This window comes from Schistocerca piceifrons, chromosome 9, assembly GCF_021461385.2.
Source record: "Schistocerca piceifrons isolate TAMUIC-IGC-003096 chromosome 9, iqSchPice1.1, whole genome shotgun sequence".
NCBI lineage: Eukaryota > Metazoa > Arthropoda > Insecta > Orthoptera > Acrididae > Schistocerca > Schistocerca piceifrons.
In genome coordinates, this window is record NC_060146.1 from 118,333,920 (window position 1) to 118,354,862 (window position 20,943).

At 40.3% G+C, this 20,943-nt stretch overlaps 1 protein-coding gene across 1 annotated transcript in view; it reads right to left on the reverse strand.

The window, feature by feature from the left end:
* Window positions 1-2,345: 2,345 nt before the first annotated feature.
* Window positions 2,346-20,943, reverse strand: part of LOC124717004 (centrosomal protein of 164 kDa) — a 630,067-nt gene continuing 611,469 nt past the window's right edge. The window contains exons 23-24 of the mRNA XM_047243631.1: window positions 14,895-15,038; window positions 2,346-5,389 (exon numbers count right to left, since the gene is read on the reverse strand). Coding sequence (XP_047099587.1) covers window positions 5,109-5,389; window positions 14,895-15,038 — 425 coding nt within the window. The 3' untranslated portion in view covers window positions 2,346-5,108. The remainder of the gene's footprint in view (window positions 5,390-14,894; window positions 15,039-20,943) is intronic.

Below are 20,943 nucleotides of genomic sequence, written 5' to 3' on the forward strand. Positions count from 1 at the left end.
TGTTTTCACAATGTGGTAAGAAATCTTTACCCATTTTTAAATAAAGTAAAAGAAAACATAAAATAAAAGCAGAAATGCTGTTCAGTATCTTTTTTACATGTAATGGCAACACATAACAGCTCACAAAAGGGAAATCCGTTTACCACTGCAGTTTTAATACCTCACAAAGGTGCCATGGTGATATATGTACCACCATAGTTTTTGGTCCTAAATCACAAAAATAAAATTTTGAAAAAATAGTCAGTTGATCACAATTCTAATAGGATAGCAAAAAAATTGTCTTCACTTAGTTGCTACAAAAAATGTGGCCACAAAATGATTAAAAAAGGCAACTGAAGCATCTTTATAGTCCCATATCATATCCTGCTCTCCATGGCTGATAAAAAGTTTTACTAAAATTCTATTTAATTGCCTCCACGACTGTACATCCTGATTCCCTATTACTAATGGGCTCCAACCAGGATGTGTCCTTGCACCAACTCGGTTCGCCTTACTTTGAGACATTGTCTGTAAAAAATGCAGGCGCAGGACTTAAATACAGATTTGACATAGGACTATTTAATAAATCCAGACTCTGTTCTAAGAGGTTCACAAATCTGACCCTGGTAAGTGAATTGCAGATGGCAGTGCTTCTCCAGCCCATAAACAAAAATCCACAGAGCTGCAACTGTTTGTAAATTGTTTCTGTAGTGCACATAAATGGTTTGGTCTGATTGTCAGTGTCCCAAAAACAATAGTAGTCACACAACTATCTCCTGGAAATGCATCTCTGCATTACTATCTCTATTTTCAGTACGTGTTTGGAACAATTAGAGAACTTTCTCTATCTAGGAAGCTTATTGTCAATTACTTGCTCGTCGGAAAAAGGACATGGAGAACAGAATATGTGCTGCCCATGCTGATTTTGGATGTTTCACGTATCAGGTGTTCCTGAATAAAGAAATGATGCTCTCAAGGTGTATTGAGCAGTTGTTTCCACTCTACTCTGTGGTTGTGAAACCGGGAAACTATATTGCTGTTATCTTAAGAAACTACTATGATTCAACCGACAGAAGCTTAGGCACATTATGGACATCAAATTGGATGACTTCATATCAAACAATACTGTTCCTGACAAGGCAAAGATGTAGACTACTGAAGCCATGGTGATTGGTCACCAATTCAAATGGATTGTCCACCTCCAGCAGATGAGAAATGGCAGACTTAAACAAATTTTGTGTAGGGAAGTGAGCCCTGATAGAAGAACCTGTGGTGCTCCTCTGAAGCACTGTAAGGATCAATTTGAGAAGAACATAAAACCACATAAACATTGACCCTGTAATTGGTGTGTCACAGCAGGAGATCATAATTGCTGTCATGCAACTACTTCAGCAGCTGTTTTACATTTTGAAGAGATATGTGAGAAACTGGAAAATGAAAAACATCAGAAATACAAACTTTGTCGGCTCCAGTTGCACCCTCTGCCATCTATTATGTGTAATCTATGTGGCTGCATGTTTCATACCCAGATTAGTCCACTAAGCTATCTAGGGCATCTTTGCACCTGAACTGTGACACGGTAAAGGAAATACAGGAGATAAATGAAAACTCAGATACAAGTATCAGTCAACAACAATGTTCTAATTATTTTTAAGCTCTCCTTCATGTTTCACGTATCAGGTGTTCCTGCATCTTGGTTAACTGTACCCATTCTGGATAAGTTTAAAGTCCAAGGCTGTTCTAAAGCGTGTATTTATATCTTACAGCTTACACTAATACCTAATACAATCATTTTACTCAGAATTCGTGTGTGGGGTTTAAAGAAACTACAGTTCTTATTCTTGTTGCTTATTTTTTTATGTGGAGACAGCCTGTAATCAGTGGCAACAGAAAATGAATTAATGTCATGTTAGGCAAGTGTTGTGATGCTTATGTAAAAAAGATAATGGGGAATTATTTTCCTTATCCTTGTCCAGCTTGAGCATGTAATACACCTGTTATGATGTCGGTGCAACGTTAAAATCTAACCATTCTTGTGTGCGGTTCTGAAAAGTAGTATTGTTTGTGAGTGTGAGAACCTGTCTCAGCTTCTGCTTGGAAAATAGAATTTCTTTTGGCTATATATAAAATATTATAATAAGAATATTCAAATTTGGAACTGAGGTTGTATTTGATTCTTTCTCGCATAAATAACAGTTGCAACATCACAAGTTTTATTCTTTATTTTCAATCATATAGCATTATAACTACATGAATTAAATGCAGAATAATTCAAAATCAACTGATAATTATATGTTAAGAACACATTCTTTGGCAATTAACAAAAACCAAACTCCCGTACAGTTAAACATTTCAACAATTGTATACACAGAGATAGACTGTTAGAATGAATGAATATATTAACATTGTTTAAAAAATTAATACACTTCATGATCATTCTGCTAGCTTTTGCAGATTGTGCAACTTAAATAGTAATTGTTTATGAATAATACAAAAGTCTGCAATTCATACTCTTAGGCTTGAGAAACTTAGGAAAAATAGGGAATCTGAATGGCAAACAATGCCAGCCATATTGCAAATGCAGAAATCACAGTTGCTTTGATTATTCAGCAATACATGCTGACTTTAGAGAATATATTTTTTTGTTTATTGAAATCATTTTATCCTTGAGATCATAAACTTTATATTTTATGGCACACCATTAGACCAGATTCTTTCACCAACTTGTACTTCTTGTCACAGCTCATATCCACTTACATAATCAGTCATCTGCATACACTGAAATGTGTATACATTTAATTTACTAAATCTATAGTAAAATATATATCGGACGACTGCATATATTGACTTACCTTTCCTACGTTTTTAAAAAAGGAAGAATGCACAGTAATTCACTGAAGAGAGAGAAAAAATAGTTTTAAATGGTTATTTTTTCCATCTGATTCTAAGCTGCAGCAGTTTTGTTTGTCTTCTACAAAAGACAGCATTAGTTTTACATGCATTTCTCTAGCAAGTAGCTTTGTTCGATGTTAGTCTTTTGATGTGAGATTGTGATTTATAGAGATATAGGAAGCACTGGTGTACAGCAAGTTTTTATAGTCTTATTTGTAAGTAAACTGACATATTTCAATTAATATTGGAGAACTAAGGAAATTGCACATGCAGATGGGAACTTTTAAACATTACTATACCTGCAGCTTATTTTCTTTTTGCAGGGGTAAGGATTCGGGAATTTTATTTATTTTTTCGCTCTATCAGTGCTTTACGCACACATTAAAATAACATTTTTTTCTTTACATTTTTTAAGATATAAAAAGTTTGGACGGGAAATAATGCCAGACACTAGAATCAAGCAAAAATCTTTCTTGTTGCTTGAGGAAGATTACTTGAGGAACTATTTGATGATAAACATTAAGCTATAGTAACAATAGTTTTCCATGCAAGAATAGGTAAATTAATCTAATGCTTTGGGAAAACACACATGTAACTTTTAGTATTGCTGAAATAAAATTAGTGGTACCACGAGAGAACTGTAATGCTACATTATTAAATATTAAAACCACATTCAGTTCAAATATAAACATAAATGTAGTCATGTATGTCATGCAACGACATTTAAATGAGTAACATTTCATGTACATTCAACACTTACCCTGTAACATCACTGCAGACTGTATTAGAAAGCAAAGGTCAACATCATTACCAAAATTTTTCCTTCTTTATGACAAAGTTTTCTGTTTTATTACGTGTAAGGAGACTAAAATGGTACAGGCAGTCTTTTCAGATGTTCTCAGTTCACAAAAAATGTGCTGTTTATATTTTTCAAAAACGCGATACATTTTCCAGGCTTGTTATGTTTTCTTTCCTTATAACATCCTGCTATGATGCTCCTATTGAAAGCTAGCAAGTTGTAAAAAATACCTTGTCATTCAGTAGAAACCGAAATTGAGCAGACCTTTGCACAGCAGTCCTGAAACCCCTGTTCCCCAAAGAGCTTTAGAAAAACAATTTCGGTTTAGCGGCTACAAAGCTGGTGCTTCAAACAGCTTATTACATTTAGGAACCATCAAAACATTTCAGTTATGTTCAGAGAGAGAATATGTGAAGCTTAAGAATGAAGGATTTCTAGCACCATAGAATTTAAGAGATTATACACTGCTTAGCTGGGAAGAGCATAACTCAGGTCAAACTCCCTGAAATAGCAGATGTTAAGAGTTTTTGTAATGGGAGCCATATTTCAAATAATTAAATCTCCATCCTGTAAGTTTACTAAATATCGCCTTTCTCATCTTGTTGTACTTTTTCAGTAACAGTTTGTGGACTGAATGACATTGATATTAACACCAAATATATTCTGACACGAAAACTGAACAGGACGCTGTAAAATGTTTCATATGGAAACATGACCCATTGTTCTGGTATTTCCTGCATTAACAGAAACACCTTTCTGTGAAAGGTTTCACTTCATTTAGTTCACTTGTAGAAGTCCAGAACATCAGTGTTTTTTGATACTCTTGCATATGCAAAGTTTGAATAAATGAGAATACTGTGTTTTCATGGGAATAGGGAATGTATCTCACAAGAAGCAGGTTACAAATGTTACATATCATTTGTTAACTTGATGATATTATAAAACTCTTTAACTTTTTGACACTGTTCAACAACTGATACACGTTTAATTTTGTGTGACACAAACATAATATTTGCTAATAATGTCTTGCATTCAATATTGTTTGTGCTACATTCAGAAAAAAACTCTCAATATACCACTGATAGTACATGAGTGTTTGTCTAGATGAGTAGGGTGAAAACATTAGGCAGTGATACTATACTCCCAAGTGTGGCCATTTTTTGCAGAGAGAATATCATTTTTGTAAAAGTTACAACGAAACACGAGCTCTCGAGCAAATTGACAGGGAAGGGGTGGCAGGTGGAACAGTTGTCTACTGCTCGCAAGCATACAACTAAATTGGTTTGAATATGGCTGCAGTAAGAGTTACCTCCTATCTCTGAACATAAGATGATTTTAAATTGGAAATATTGCAGTATGCGGAGAGCAGCAAACTGTACAGTTGTGCTTAAGAATGTGTTGCCACTTGACAGGGAACGAGGTAGCTGAGCTGAGTAGCTCAGATAGCAGCGGTCGTGACACGAGTCTGGCCGGGCCCTGGAGGCACGCCCCGTGCCGCATTTCCGTCGAGTCGAGCCTGCCGCAACCAGTCCCTCAGGCTGCGCGTCCGCTCCACGAGCGAACGGTCGAGGCCCGACTGAGTGGGGGTGGTGTCGGGTACTCCTCCGTAGCGCCGAAGCTGAGCTGGTGGTGGTGGGTGGTGGTACGCGGGAACTGCCACCGGCACCGTAACGGGAGGCACCCACGTGTACGCCAAGGGTGGTGGAGGTGGCAGGCTGTCTGCACATACAAATTGACTTGGGTATAAAATCTGAGTGGACTGTGCTAGCAACTGTCAATAGCTTGAACATTAATGCTGTATACCTTAACTCAAATAGCGAGGGCCAATAAATGAGAGAACTGTTGCACAGTCATCTTGGCAGTCCGTGTATCCAATTTGCTGATTGAAATAGTACGTGGAGGAATGGGAAAGAAGACTGAGGAACTGTTAGATGGGAATCAGTTTGACTTTAGAAAAGAAGAGTCAGTTTTGATATTACACTTGATAATGGAGGAGAGATTTAAGAAAAATGAAAACATTTTTTATAGGATTTGCCAGCCTAGAGAAAACATCAGATGAAATAAAGTGGTTGTGAGATGTTTAAAATCCTCATAACAATATGTATACACTATAGAGTGAGACAAATAGTATACAAAATGCAAAGAGCCAAGATGCATAAATTAAAATAGAAGACAGTGAGGAGTGCTCAGATTAAAAAGGATGTAAGACAAGGCTGTACTCTTTCTCCTCTACTGTTTGTCAAAAAAGTGATTAAGGAAAGAAAAGGAATGTTCAACAGTGGGATTAAAATTCAGGGTGAAAGGATATAATACTGAACTGGATTTGCAGATTGGACCTTAATACAGGCATCAGCATGAGAAGACACTTATTTAACATTTACAGAAAAACCACAACTACAAATATGTTAATCACTGCAAGCTCCCAACATCCACACAGTCAAATTTGCAGCTTTCCATTTGATAATGCAGAACATTGTATCAGTTCCGTTATCTATATCTACCTTTCAAACAGAACAACAGACTATCAAACTTTTTGCTCCAGAAATGTCAATAGCTCTGCCCTGATTGATAATAAAACATATAAAAAAAGAAAATGCCTAAGTTACACCACTTCTGGACGCTATCCAACAGTAACCATTCCATAATAAAAATTGGTGTACCATTCCATATGTTGGCAACTCTGCTAAGATTAGTCTCACAACTAGACCTGCATATAATGTTGTTGTTGTTGTGGTCTTAAGTCCAGAGACTGGTTTGATGCAGCTCTCCACGCTACTATATCCTGTGCAAGCTTCTTCATCTCCCAGTACCTACTGCAACCTACATCCTTCTGAATCCGCTTATTGTATTCATCTCTTGGTCTCCCTGCATGGTTTTTACCCTCCACGCTGCCCTCCAATACCAAATTGGTGGTCCCTCGATGCCTCAGAACATGTCCTACCAACCGATCCCTTCTTCTAGTCAAGTTGTGCCACAAATTTCTCTTCTCCCCAATTCTATTCAATACCTCCTCATTAGCTGTGTGATCTACCTGTCTAATCTTTAGCATTCTTCCATAGCACCACAGTTTGAAAGCTTCTATTCTCTTCGTGCCTGAACTATTTATCATCCATGTTTCTCTTCCATACATGGCTACACTACATACAAATATTTTCAGAAACGACATCCTGACACTTAAATCTATACTTGATGTTAACAAATTTCTCTTCTTCAGAAATGCTTTTCTTGCCATTGCCAGTCTACATTTTACATCCTCTCCACTTCGACCATCATCAGTTATTTTGCTCCCCAAATAGCAAAACTCATATACTACTTTAAGTATCTCATTTCCTAATCTAATTCCCTCAGCATCACCTGACTTAATTCGACTACATTCCATTATCCTCATTTTGCTTTTGTTGATGTTCATCTTATATCCTTCTTTCAAGACACCGTCCATTCTACACTCCTGGAAATTGAAATAAGAACACCGTGAATTCATTGTCCCAGGAAGGGGAAACTTTATTGACACATTCGTGGGGTTAGATACATCACATGATCACACTGACAGAACCACAGGCACATAGACACAGGCAACAGAGCATGCACAATGTCGGCACTAGTACAGTGTATATCCACCTTTCGCAGCAATGCAGGCTGCTATTCTCCCATGGAGACGATCGTAGAGATGCTGGATGTAGTCCTGTGGAACGGCTTGCCATGCCATTTCCACCTGGCGCCTCAGTTGGACCAGCGTTCGTGCTGGACGTGCAGACCGCGTGAGACGACGCTTCATCCAGTCCCAAACATGCTCAATGGGGGACAGATCCGGAGATCTTGCTGGCCAGGGTAGTTGACTTACACCTTCTAGAGCACGTTGGGTGGCACGGGATACATGCGGACGTGCATTGTCCTGTTGGAACAGCAAGTTACCTTGCCGGTCTAGGAATGGTAGAACGATGGGTTTGATGACGGTTTGGATGTACCGTGCACTATTCAGTGTTCCCTCGACGATCACCAGTGGTGTACGGCCAGTGTAGGAGATCGCTCCCCACACCATGATGCCGGGTGTTGGCCCTGTGTGCCTCGGTCGTATGCAGTCCTGATTGTGGCGCTCACCTGCACGGCGCCAAACACGCATACGACCATCATTGGCACCAAGGCAGAAGCGACTCTCATCGCTGAAGACGACACGTCTCCATTCGTCCCTCCATTCACGCCTGTCGCGACACCACTGGAGGCGGGCTGCACGATGTTGGGGCGTGAGCGGAAGACGGCCTAACGGTGTGCGGGACCGTAGCCCAGCTTCATGGAGACGGTTGCGAATGGTCCTCGCCGATACCCCAGGAGCAACAGTGTCCCTAATTTGCTGGGAAGTGGCGGTGCGGTCCCCTACGACACTGCGTAGGATCCTACGGTCTTGGCGTGCATCCGTGCGTTGCTGCGGTCCGGTCCCAGGTCGACGGGCACGTGCACCTTCCGCCGACCACTGGCGACAACATCGATGTACTGTGGAGACCTCACGCCCCACGTGTTGAGCAATTCGGCGGTACGTCCACCCGGCCTCCCGCATGCCCACTATACGCCCTCGCTCAAAGTCCGTCAACTCCACACACGGTTCACGTCCACGCTGTCGCGGCATGCTACCAGTGTTAAAGACTGCGATGGAGCTCCGTATGCCACGGCAAACTGGCTGACACTGACGGCGGCGGTGCACAAATGCTGCGCAGCTAGCGCCATTCGACGGCCAACACCGTGGTTCCTGGTGTGTCCGCTGTGCCATGCGTGTTATCATTGCTTGTACAGCCCTCTCGCAGTGTCCGGAGCAAGTATGGTGGGTCTGACACACCGGTGTCAATGTGTTCTTTTTTCCATTTCCAGGAGTGTATTCAACTGCTCTTCCAGATCCGTTGCTGTCTCTAATAGAATTAAAATGTCATCGGTGAACCTCAGAGTTTTTATTTCTTCTCCATGGATTTTAATTCCTTCTCCGAATTTTTCTTTTGTGTCCTTTACTGCTTGCTCAATATACAGATTGAATAACATCGGGGATAGGCTACAACCCTGTCTCACTCCCTCCCCCAACCACTGCTTCCCTTTCATGACCCACAACTCTTATAACTGCCATCTGGTTTCCGTACAAATTGTGAATAGTCTCTCACTCCCTGTATTTTATCCCTGCCACCTTCAGAATTTGAAAGAGAGTATTCCAGTCAGCATTGTCAAAAGCTTACTCTAATTCTACAAATGCTAGAAACGTAGGTTTGCCTTTCCTTCATCTATCTTCTAAGATAAGTTTTAGGGTCAGTATTGCTTCACGTGTTCCAACATTTCTACAGAATCCAAACTGATCTTCCCTGAGGTCGGCTTCTACCAGTTTTCCATTTGTCTGTAAAGAATTTGCGTTATTATTTTGCAGCCCTAACTTATTAAACTGATAGTTCGGTAATTTCCACATCTGTCAACACCTGCTTTCTTTGGGATTAGAATTATTATATTCTTCTTGAAGTCTGAGGGTATTTCACCTGTCTCATACACCTTACTCACCAGGTTTTGTCAGGGCTGGCTCTCACAAGGCTGCCAGTGGTTCTAATGGAATGTTATCTACTCCCAGGGCCTTGTTTCAACTTAGGTCTTTCAGTGCTCTGTCAAACTCTTCATGCAGTACCATATCTCCCATTTCATCTTCATCTAAATGCTCTTCCATAATATTGTCCTCAAGTACATCATCCTTGTATAGACCCTCCATATACTCCTTCCACCTTCCTGCTTTCCCTTCTTTGCTTAGAACTGGGTTTCCATCTGAACTCTTGATATTCATTCAAGTGGTTCTCTTTTCTCCAAAGGTCTCTTTAATTTTCCTGTAGGCAGTATCTATCTTGCCCCTAGTGAGATATACCTCTACATCCTTATATCTGTCCTCTAGCCATCCATGCTTAGCCATTTTGCACTTTCTGTTGATCTCATTTTTGAGACATTTGTATTCCTTTATGCCAGCTTCATTTACTGCATTTTTACATTTTCTCCTTAAATTCAATATATCTTCTGTTACCCAAGGATTTCTACTAGCCCTCGTCTTTTTACCTTCTTGATCCTCTGCTGCCTTCATTATTTCATCCCTCAAAACTACCCATTCCTCTTCTACTGTATTTCTTTCCCCATTCCTGTCAATCATTCCCTAATGCTCTCCCTGAAACTCTCTACAACCTCTGGTTCGCCAATTTATCCAGGTCTCAACTCCTTAAATTCCCACCTTTTTGCCATTTCTCCAGTTTTAATCTACAGTTCATAACCAATAGAGTGTGGTGAGAGTCCACATCGGCCGCTGGAAATGTCTTACAATTTAAAACCTGGTTCCTAAATCTCTGTCTTACCATTATATAATCTATCTGAAACCTTCAAGTATCTCCAGGCCTCTTCCATGTATACAACCTTCTTTTATGATTCTTGAACCAAGTGTTAGCTATGATTAAGTTATGCTCTGTGCAAAATCCTACCAGGTGGCCTCCTCTTTCATTTCTTACCCCCATTCTATATTCACCTACTACGTTTTCTTTTCTTCCTTTTCCTACTATAGAATTCCAGTCACCCATGACTATTAAATTTTCGTCTCCCTTCACTATCTGAATAATTTCTTTTATCTCATCTTACATTTCAACAATCTCTTTGTCATCTGCGGAGCTAGTTGGCATATAAACTTGTACTACTGTGGTAGGTGTGGGCTTTGTGTCTATCTTGGCCACAATAATGCATTCACTGTGCTGTTTGTAGTAGCTTACCTGCACTCCTATTTTTTATATTCATTATTAAACCTACTCCTGCATTACCCCTGTTTGATTTTGTATTTATAGCTCTGTATTCACCTGACCAGATGTCTTGTTCCTCCTGCCACTGAACTTCACTAATTCCCACTATATCTAACTTTAGCCTACCCATTTCCCTTTTTAAATTTTCTAACCTACCTGCCCGATTAAGGGATTTGACATTCCATGCTCCGATACATAGAACATCAGTTTTCTTTCTCCTGATCACGACATCCTCCTGAGTAGTCCTCACCCGGAGATCCAAATGGGGGACTATTTTACCTTGGGAATATTTTACCCAAGAGGATCATTTAACCATACAGTAAAGGCTCATGCCCTTGGGAAAAATTACGGCTGTAGTTTCCCCTTGCTTTCAGCTGTTTATAGTTCCAGCACAGTAAGCCTATTTTGGTTAGTGTTACAAGGCCAGATCAGTCAATCGTACAGACTGTTGCCCCTGCAACTACTGAAAAGGCTGCTGCCCCTCTTCAGCAACAATATATTTGTCTGGCCTCTCGGCAGATACCCCTCCATGGTGGTTGCACCTATGATATGGCTATCTGTATCACTGAGGCACGCAAGCCTCCCCACCAATGGCAAGGTCTATGGTTCATAGGGGAAGGCTGCATATAATACAGATCACATATCAAAATATGTATGCAATATTAAAGGCAAACTGCAAACTTTGGCACAGAGTGGTGTGTATAAAATAACATGCAAGCACTGTGGTAAAGTATATGTTGGTCAGTGAGGCAGAGCTGTGGTAATTAGAATATCTGAACATGCGAGAAGCTGGAGGTTAAGATTCAGCTTTATTGAACATATGTTAACAGAAAACCACTTCACAATGTAGAGTGTGAGGTCTTACAACCTGCTAAGAAAAGCAGAAAGATGATCCTATTGGAAATACAGGAAATTAATAAACATATGGCACAGAATGGTAACATAGTACCAAATGGAAATCTCAATTTAATTTTTCCAATTTGTTGAATTAATTTTTAGTTACACAAACATTTGACTAAAATTGTAACTTCTGCTTCAGTTTACATTTGTTGCTGGAACATAGCTCTGCATAAAAAACTTTATTTATATATTGACGTTTTTGTTAAATGTAACTGTTTCTGTGTGACATTTAAATGTAATGCTTCCTTTGTAAATGATCTACTTGTCATCATTTATATGTCTTTCATATCTTCCATATAAATAATATGTGTGTAAATCGTATGTCATTTTATCTGTGTTTGTGGTAGTCATTTACCACCTAATGACGACCTAAAAAGCTGAAAGCTGGTTCGTGACCAAATATAATTTTACAGAAAATTAGGAAAGTCTTTCCTATTTAATATTGTTTGATATCCTCAGAAAAAGTGAGGAAGAATTACAGGACTCTTCAAAATGAGACTAATAGTTTACCGGTCCCAGAATATAGATTGAGAATGTATCAAACAAAGACAAAAATTTTAAGGAGTAAAAGAGATTAGTGACATACTTAGCACAAAATCTGGGAAGGGTACCATGTACTGAACAACTAGTATCTTCCAGAATGAGATTTTCACTCTGCAGTGGAGTGTGCACTGATATGAAACTTCCTGGCAGATTAAAACTGTGTGCCGGACCGAGACTCGAACTTGGGACCTTTGCCTTTCGCGGGTGAAAGGCAAAGGTCCCGAGTTCGAGTCTCGATCCGGCACACAGTTTTAATCTGCCAGGAAGTTTCAACTAGTATCTTGCCCCGGCTTTACTCTGGTAATAGTGAGTATCCACATTCAGACAAATCATCTGCCATGGCGCTAATAGATAATGTACACAAAGCTTCCATGTGAACCAGTCTGTTAATGAAAACCATATCAAAATCCTTAGAGCTGTTCCTGAGATTAACCTTCATGCACAGACAGTAAAATGTTGAAGTGACTTTAATTTATAATGCTTATAGAAGTGAAAAAATTCTGCTACTTTGATGCAAGAATATGAGAAACAGACTAGCACACACAAAGAGAGCATTCCTCACTAAAAGAAGTCTAGTAGTACCAAAACCAGGCATCAGTTCAATAAATAAATGTACAAGAATGTACATCTGCAGCATATCATCATCTTGAAGTGTATTGTAGACTGTGAGAAAACTGGAAAAGAAGAGAACTGAAGCGTTTGGAATGTGGTGTTACAACAAAAAGTTGAAAATTGACTGAACTGGTAAGATATTTAATGGGTTGGTTCTATGCAAATCATATGGAAAGGTATATATATAGAGCACTGAGTAGGAACAGGCATAAGATGACAGGACATGGGGTAAGACATCAGGAGCAGTAGACAGCAGAAACTGTAATGGAAGAAAGAGACTGGAATATAGAGCAAAAATATTAGTAGGGCTCAAGTGCTACTCAGAGATGAAGAGATTGGTACAAGACAGGAATTCATGTCGAGCTACACCAAACCAATCAGAAGTTTTTCTGAATTTCTAAATGTTTTCTTTCATTATGGAATCTACAGAATATAATAAGTGAATATTTCTTAGGGTCTGACTGTTGTTATTAATTTGAAGTGCACTACATGTAGATGACTCAGTGTTCTCACACCCTCTTTAAAACTCTGTCACACTATTCGATGAACAAAAAGCATCCTGACTGTTTAATGCCATCCAATATAATTATATATAAAGCCAGATCCGGTTCGAGAACATTTTTCCACACAGTTGACTTGTCATTTGATGCATCCTGCCCCCCTCCTCCACGTGCCTCTTTTCCTTTGTACACTTTCATCTTTATCAGATTTTACTACTAATTGTTACACACACTTCATATGAGTCTTGCACTTGTGTGCCCCTCTCAACTTGGCACTCCAAGCAGCCACCACAAATTGTGGTATGTCCTGTATAGAAATCATGCAGCTGTGACACTTGTGCCACCTCCCCGATCTAGGCACCACGAATGGTGGCTTGTGTCAGTTAGGCCTTAAATTGGCCCTGTATAGAGCTGTTACAGCTCCAATGTAAACAAAGCCTCCTGTATCTAGCCTTTGACTTTGCTCCCCAATCTGAAGATTGGAACAAGGCTTATACATAGTTTGTCTGAGAAAATCTGCCTTCTACTCTTGTGTCTTCAGAAGTGACTGTCGCTTTAATAATCAGATCACATCACAATTGTTCATATATTATTAGAAAATATATGCTCCTAATTAGGTGCTGCAATACTTAAGGAAACTGTATTAAATTAGGACAACATGCCTTGTCAGACTGATAATTTTCTCATTGTTTCCACAATTATATCATGTAATGTCCCTTGAACAAGATCATGGACAGCTTTCTTGATAATATCGCACAAGTAATTCCGTGCCAACAACATGTTAACTCAGTACTGGAAATATGAATTATATCAGGAAGTGGTTTAAGGCAGTTATGAACCAATTTAATTCTTTTGCAGTCTTGCCTAATAAAGTGAGAGCAGTTGGCATCACTTACGGCTGTGCATGTTAGTGTTTGCATTTAGATTTCTCAAAATGATATGTTTCTTACTATCTATTCCTCCTATTTTCTCCATACTCTCTCTCTGCCTCTCTCTGTACACTTACATACTTGCTCCATATGTCTCTCTCTTTTTGTGATCAGGGTAGAATAATTTCCACTTTGTGACACATTTTAGCCCAGTTACTTACTGTAGTATTTATTATTATGATATTCGATGAACTAAAGTGTTCAAGTATCAATAAAAAGGCTACTTATTGCACATTTGTATATTCAAACCCATTTAACTAAAAATACATCAGGAGCCACAGAGGAGAAATTTTTGGGAAGGTGAGAACATGAAGCTCACTTTCTGCAAGTGCATCCAAACTTAATTACCTCAATAATTTAAAATTGCAGCTCATGAACTTTTTGATGTACTTCATATTCCACACTAGCTTACCAGATAAATAGTGCACATGTGTATGTTTATTACACACTTAGGAGTTGGTGACAATAATAGTAATGATAATAACAAAGTCCTACTGATGGAAATATTGTACCAGAATCTGAAAGTCAACGGAACAACAGCAAATCATTGATACAGTAAGAATTTAGTCTCTGTTTTTCAATAGTATTACTATTTAATTTTTGGTTGACTGTATTCAGTGACTGACTTAATTTTGTAGTAAGAGAATTTAAGCATATCATCAAGCACTTTCATAAAAGTCTGTTGCTACATTACAGTGGCTATTTTACTGACATCGATCACGAACTTTATTGTCAAACTATTAAATGTTAAACATTCTAATCAACATTTTCTTTCATTTATTTTCAATTAATTGTATTTTGTGGCAAGTATCTACTTACAGAATGCAAATGAGAGTCATGCCTGCTTAAGGTCATGCATTGTATTAACAATTTAGTTTCAAAGCTCCTTATTTTTAATATGCCGTACATAAAAGAAAGACCATTTTAAATGCTGCTGAAAATAGTATATACTGACTTGATGCAATATTTCCATCCTTTTGCTGCTTGTTGAGGACATCCCATATCTCTCTAATCTCAGTGTTAAGGTTCTCCAGGCTCTTAATGATCTCTGTCGACTCCTGATAGTGGGCCCCTCTGCGAGTCATGTCATTAACTTGACCTGCAGGAGCATTCAGACACACTGAAAGCATGTTTTACAGGGGAAATACTTTCACTCTGCCAATATGATAACAGAATATCATTAAAGAACAGCGCAGATTAAGTGTCAAAATAAACAAGAAACTGAGAAACCAAAATATCGGGTTACAGTAACACTTGAACAGGTTCTGTTACATGAAAGGTAAAATTGTTACAAGATTGGTAGGCACAGCAAACAATTATTGTCAACTGTCTCATGAGATTTAAAAATATAAAATTCTGTTTGGAAGGCAGAAGAGGTACAGGTTTCCAGAAAACTGAAATCAATTTCATTGAACAGAAACATTTTTAGGGGAAGTAATCCACAGATAAAATAATAGAAAGGGGAAGTGTTGGAAAGGCTTTTAAAGGGTTGTGATTTCATAACTGTAGGATATCTGCTTCTGCTCTTATCTCCATTCATTTGCCTTTTAGCCTCTAAGGAAGTAGTATCTCAAAATAACATGAAGAACTGAGTAGCATGTCACCGAGTTTGCCTTTTTAACCTGTAGTAAGAAATGCTTGTTTGCTTTTGACTGATGCACTGATGCAATAATTCTCAACTTCTTGAAAGCCTTCAATACAGTTCCATGTCATCACCTAGCAAGCCAGGTTCCCGACCTTCCTTAGATCATTACCCCTAAGTGCAGTCAGACATTAGCTAGTACCCCCACCCTACCCCCTCCCTCCCCCTCGCCATCTGTACAATGAAAGACTTTTCTTAGAATACTTTTATTTTTTAAAATGGTGAAAGATGGATGATGTGTGTGTGTGTGTGTGTGTGTGTGTGTGTGTGTGTGTGTGTGTTACAATGAATAACAAAGGAATTTGTGGTGCAGTACACACTTGTTACAAAACATGCTTCCCCTGCATTATTCCTCTTCATTGAGGCACTTGCATGACCTGCACATTGCAACCCCATTTAAAACCAAACAAGTTCAGATGTGTGCTGTATACTTACTGTTCGTAAATCACTTCATTGCTGCACTCCTAACTTCTGAACTGGCAGAAATTTGATGACTTCAGGCTGTCAGTGCTTTGTGGCTAACCACACTAATAATAAAACTGTGCGTGGCACTATAACAGCCCTTATGTAGTTACTGTTGTGTCATGCTGTCACTTAATTCATTTATCTGTTTTGAAGGGAGTAATGAAGCACTTTCTGGACTACTACAGCTACAATCTACAACTCAGAGAAGACATTGTGTTGAGATATTTAGCATTTGTTACACATATGTCTCATTTTTATGACCAGTGATGTATGGGACAAAGCACAAGAAATGTGTGTAGTGCATGGACTATGTGAGGAACTTGTGACCTCCACCATACTAATGCTACTAACTGAGAAAACTTATATAATCAATATTACAGTCTCACAAAATTGTGATAATAGTAATGATCTTTTGAAAATCATTTATTTTTGTGACTAACACAGAATCAAATTGTTTAGTTTTTACCCCTCAGAAAATTTCGTTTCGTCCCTCGGGGTAATTGCCCCTAGGTTAGGAACCATTACAGTAGACAAAATATGTAATTGTGAATTATCAAAACAGTTATGTGTCTGGGTAGAAGACTTGCTGTTTTCAACAGAGCATTGGTTCTTAATGAAAATCAGTACCTGAAGCAAAGTCATGCAACTGACCTTCAACCTAAGTAAATGCAACATAATGGTTCCAATAGATGAACAGACCCTGTAATGTTCAGCAATACAATTAATGATCAGTCCCTGTAACTATGCACAACTGTTAAATATCCAGGAGTATGTATCTGGAGTAATTTAAAATTGATCAACAACATGAGTCTGTTTGTGGAGCAAATGCCAGACGGATTTACTGCAAGAATCCCAGGGAAGTGAAATTCACACATGAAGGTCATTTACAAAACCATTGTCAAGTATCACACCCACACACGCACGCGCACACACACACACGCGCGCGCGCACGCACACACGCACACACACACACACAACTGCAGTCTGAGGCAACTGAAACCACACTGCGAGCAGCAGCATCAGTGTATGATGGGAGTGGCAACTGTGTAGGAGTAAGGAGGAGGCTGGGGCAGGGAAGGGGAGGGGTAGTAGGATATGGTTTGTTGGACAGTGAAGTGCTGCAGGTTACATGGAAGGCAAGGGGGGGGGATGGCAGAAAAGGAGAGAAGTAAAAAGACTGAGTGTGATGGTGGAATGACGGCTGTTTAGTGCTGGAAATGGAAACAGGGAAGGGGCTGAATGGGTGAGGACAATGACTAACAAAGGTTGAGGCCAGGAGGGTTATGAGAACATAGGATGTATTGCAAGGAAAGTTCCCACCTGTGCAATTCAGAAAAACTGGTGTTGGTGGGAAGGATCCATATGGCACAGGCTGTGAAGCAGTCATTGAAATGAAGGATGTCATGTTTGGCTGCAGGCTCAGCAACAGGGTGGTCCACTTGCTTCTTGGCCACAGTTTGTCGATGGCCATTTAAGCAGACAGACAGCTTGTTGGTTGTCAAGCCCACATAGAATGCAGCGCCGTGACTGCAGCTTAGCTTGTAGTTCACATGACTGGTTTCACAGGTAGCCCTGCCTTTGATAGGGTAGGTGATGTTAGTGACCGGATTGGAGTAGTTGGTGGTGGGAGGATGTGTAGGACAGGTCTTGCATCTATGTCTATTACAGAGGTGTGAGCCATGAGGTAAGCGGTTGGAAGAAGGGGTTGGAAGCAGGGGTTGTGTAAAGATGGACGAATATATTTTGTAGCTTCAGTGGATGGTGGAGTATCACTGTGGGAGGAATGGGAAGGATAGTGGGCAGGACATTTCTCATTTCAGGGCACAACGAGAGGTAGTCAAAATGCTGGCAGAGAATGTAATTCAGTTGCTCCAGTCCTGGGTGGTACTGAGTTACGAGGGGAATGCTCCTCTGTGGCCGGACAGTGGGACTTTAGGAGGTGGTGGGAGACTGGAAAGATAAGGCATGGGAGATCTGTTTTTGTACAAGGTTGGGAGAATAATTATGATCTGTGAAGGCTTCAGCGAAACTCTCAGTATTTCGAGAGGGACCACTGATCACCGCAATGGTGTCTAGGCTGTACGAAAGGGACTTCTTGGTATCGAATGGGTGGCAGCGGTCAAAGTGGAGGTATTGATGATGGTTAGTAGCCATCTTTGAGATGGAGGTCAATATTTAGGAAGGTGGCTTGTTGGGTTGAGTAGGACCAGGTGAAGCAAATGGGGGAGTAGTTGTTGAGGATCTGGTGGAATGTGGATAGGGTGTCCTCACCCTCAATCCAGATCATGAAGATGTCATCAATGAATCTGAACCAGGTGAGTGGTTTAGGGTTCAGGGTATTTAGGAAGGATTCCTCTTGATGGCCCATCAATAGGTTGGCATAGGTTGGTGCCATGTGGATGCCCTTAGCCATACTCTGGATTTGTTTGTAGGTAATGCCTTCAAAGGAGAAGTAATTGTGGGTGAGGATGTAGTTGGTTATGGCGACTAGGAAGGTTGGTTTGGAATCTGTTACACATTGGGAAAGGTAGTGTTCAATAGTGGTAAGGCCATAGGAATTAGGAATGTTAGTGTAGAGGGAAGTGGCATCAATAGTGATGAGCAGGGCATCGTGTGGTAAAGGGACAGGAACTGCGGAGAATCGGTGGAGTAAATGGTTGGTATCTTTTATATAGGAGGGTAGGTTCTGGGTAGTAGGTTGAAGGTGTTAGTCTATGAGAGCAGAGATTCTCTCAGTGGGGGCACAGTAACAGGCCACAATGGGGCATCCTGGGTGGTTAGGTTTATGGGCTTTAGGAAGTGTGTAGAAGGTAGGAGTGTGGGGAGTGGTAGGGGTGAGTAGGGAGATGGACTCCGGGAAGAGTTTCTGGGATGGGCCTAAGGATTTGAGTAGTGACTAGAGAGCCTGATCGATTTCTGTAATGGAGTCACTGTGGTAAGGTTTGTAGGTGGCACCTGACAGCTGGTGGAGTCCTTCTGCCAGGTAATCCTTGTGGTTCAAAACAACAGTGGTGGAGCCTATGTCCACAGGTAGAATTATAAGGTCAGGATCAGTTTTAGATGGTGGACTGCAGTTCTTTCTGTGGATGTAAGGTTAGTTTGCATGTTGAGGGATTTGGTAATGATCGTGAGGCAAGGTTTGAGGTTAAGAAATTCTGGAAAGTTAATAGGGGGTGATTTGGGGACACTGGGGGTGGATCACAGTTGGATGGAGGAGTGAACTGAGTTAGGCAGGGTTCAACATTGCTCTTTGGTTGAGTCTGATTGGTAGGAGTGGCTAGTGTAGAAAATTTTCATGGCAAAATATAAAAATATGTTCAGAACCACAGAGAGGTACACAGTCCATGTGCAAATTATTTCTATTTCTAGTATTAAGGTTGTGACTTGCTGAGTTCATCCTAAGTAGACTCGTATTATTAATCACAAATACTGTCATGGAGTTCTTACTCCCAATAAGAACCCTATGCCCCTGAAGAGACTTCTGCAAGATGTTGGGTTATCAACTTTACACAATATTCTTATCATACATTTGTGCAGAATAAACACTTTTTCCATCTTAGCTGCAATGCCCCAGAAGATTATGCTGTAGCACAGAACTGAGAGGAAGTATGTAAAGTATGCTAACAATTTAGTCTGCAGTTCAATACAGAGAGTCATAGCTCTCAATGCAAACAGAACTGAGCTTTATAACTAGTTTACCACTATGCTTGTGCCACCTCACTTTATTATCCATCTGGAACCCAGGAACTTCACAAATGGAGTCTCATCCAGCGTATGCCCATTGATCTCTAATTCTGGTCAACTGCCAGTCTCTGTACTAAGAAATCTCCATAGATCTTCCTGCATTTCACTACACCTGTCCCTTGATATACACTCAAAGTTACGGTCACATATGAAGACTTCTCTCTGTTCAGAATGCTATGCTGCACTCTATTTGTCAGCAACTCTTCAGTCAAATCACAAAGTTTGTCTCATATGAGGTGGAATCCAAAATTTTTGGGACTGGTGCTGCCATCTGGAAAGTAGATCTTTGCACCACTAGGTGGAGAGAGCTGCATATCTGATGAGTCAGTGTGCGGAGTGGCATTCAGCTGGGAGGACATGTTGCATGTCCATAGTGATTTCCATAATACTTAGCTTGTAGTTCACATGACTGGTTTCACAGGTAGCCCTGCCTTTGATAGAATAGGTGATGTTAGTGACTGGATTGAGTAGATGGTGGTGGGAGGATGTGTGGGACAGGTCTTGCATCTATGTCTATTACAGAGGGAACTTTCTGGTGTGTGGTGATTTTAGGATGGATTCGCAAACAGAACAGCGCGTGTGTATCAAATTCTGTGCAAATCTCGGGAAAGGTGCTACAGACACCCATGCAATGATTCAACAGGTGTATGGGGGACAGAGCATAAGTCGTATGCGTGTGTTTGAGTGGCATGCTCAGTTCAGGGCCCGCCATACAGACATAGAAGATGCTGCTCAAACTGGAAGGCCCATTAGCCGCACAACTCCAGACATTGTTGCCAAACTTCAACAATTGGTTCATGTGGATCGACGTTGGACCATTCGAGACCTTGCGGATGAAGTGGGTATCAGTTATGAGACATGTCAATGAATGTTGACTGATGACTTGGGCATGCATTGTGTTGCTGCAAAATTTGTGCCAAGGATCTTGACTGCCAATCAGAAGGCACAGTGTGTTGAAGTGTGCACGGACATTCGTCAGACTGCATCTGATGATCCAACCTTCTTGTCATGGGTTATCACTGGCAATGAGAGCTGACCCAGAGACAAAGCAACAATCGTCCCAGTGGAAGTGCTTGGGCTCTCCAAGACCCAAAAAAGCAAGACAGGTGAAGAGCATGACCATCGTTTTCTTTGATACCAAGGGAATTGTGCA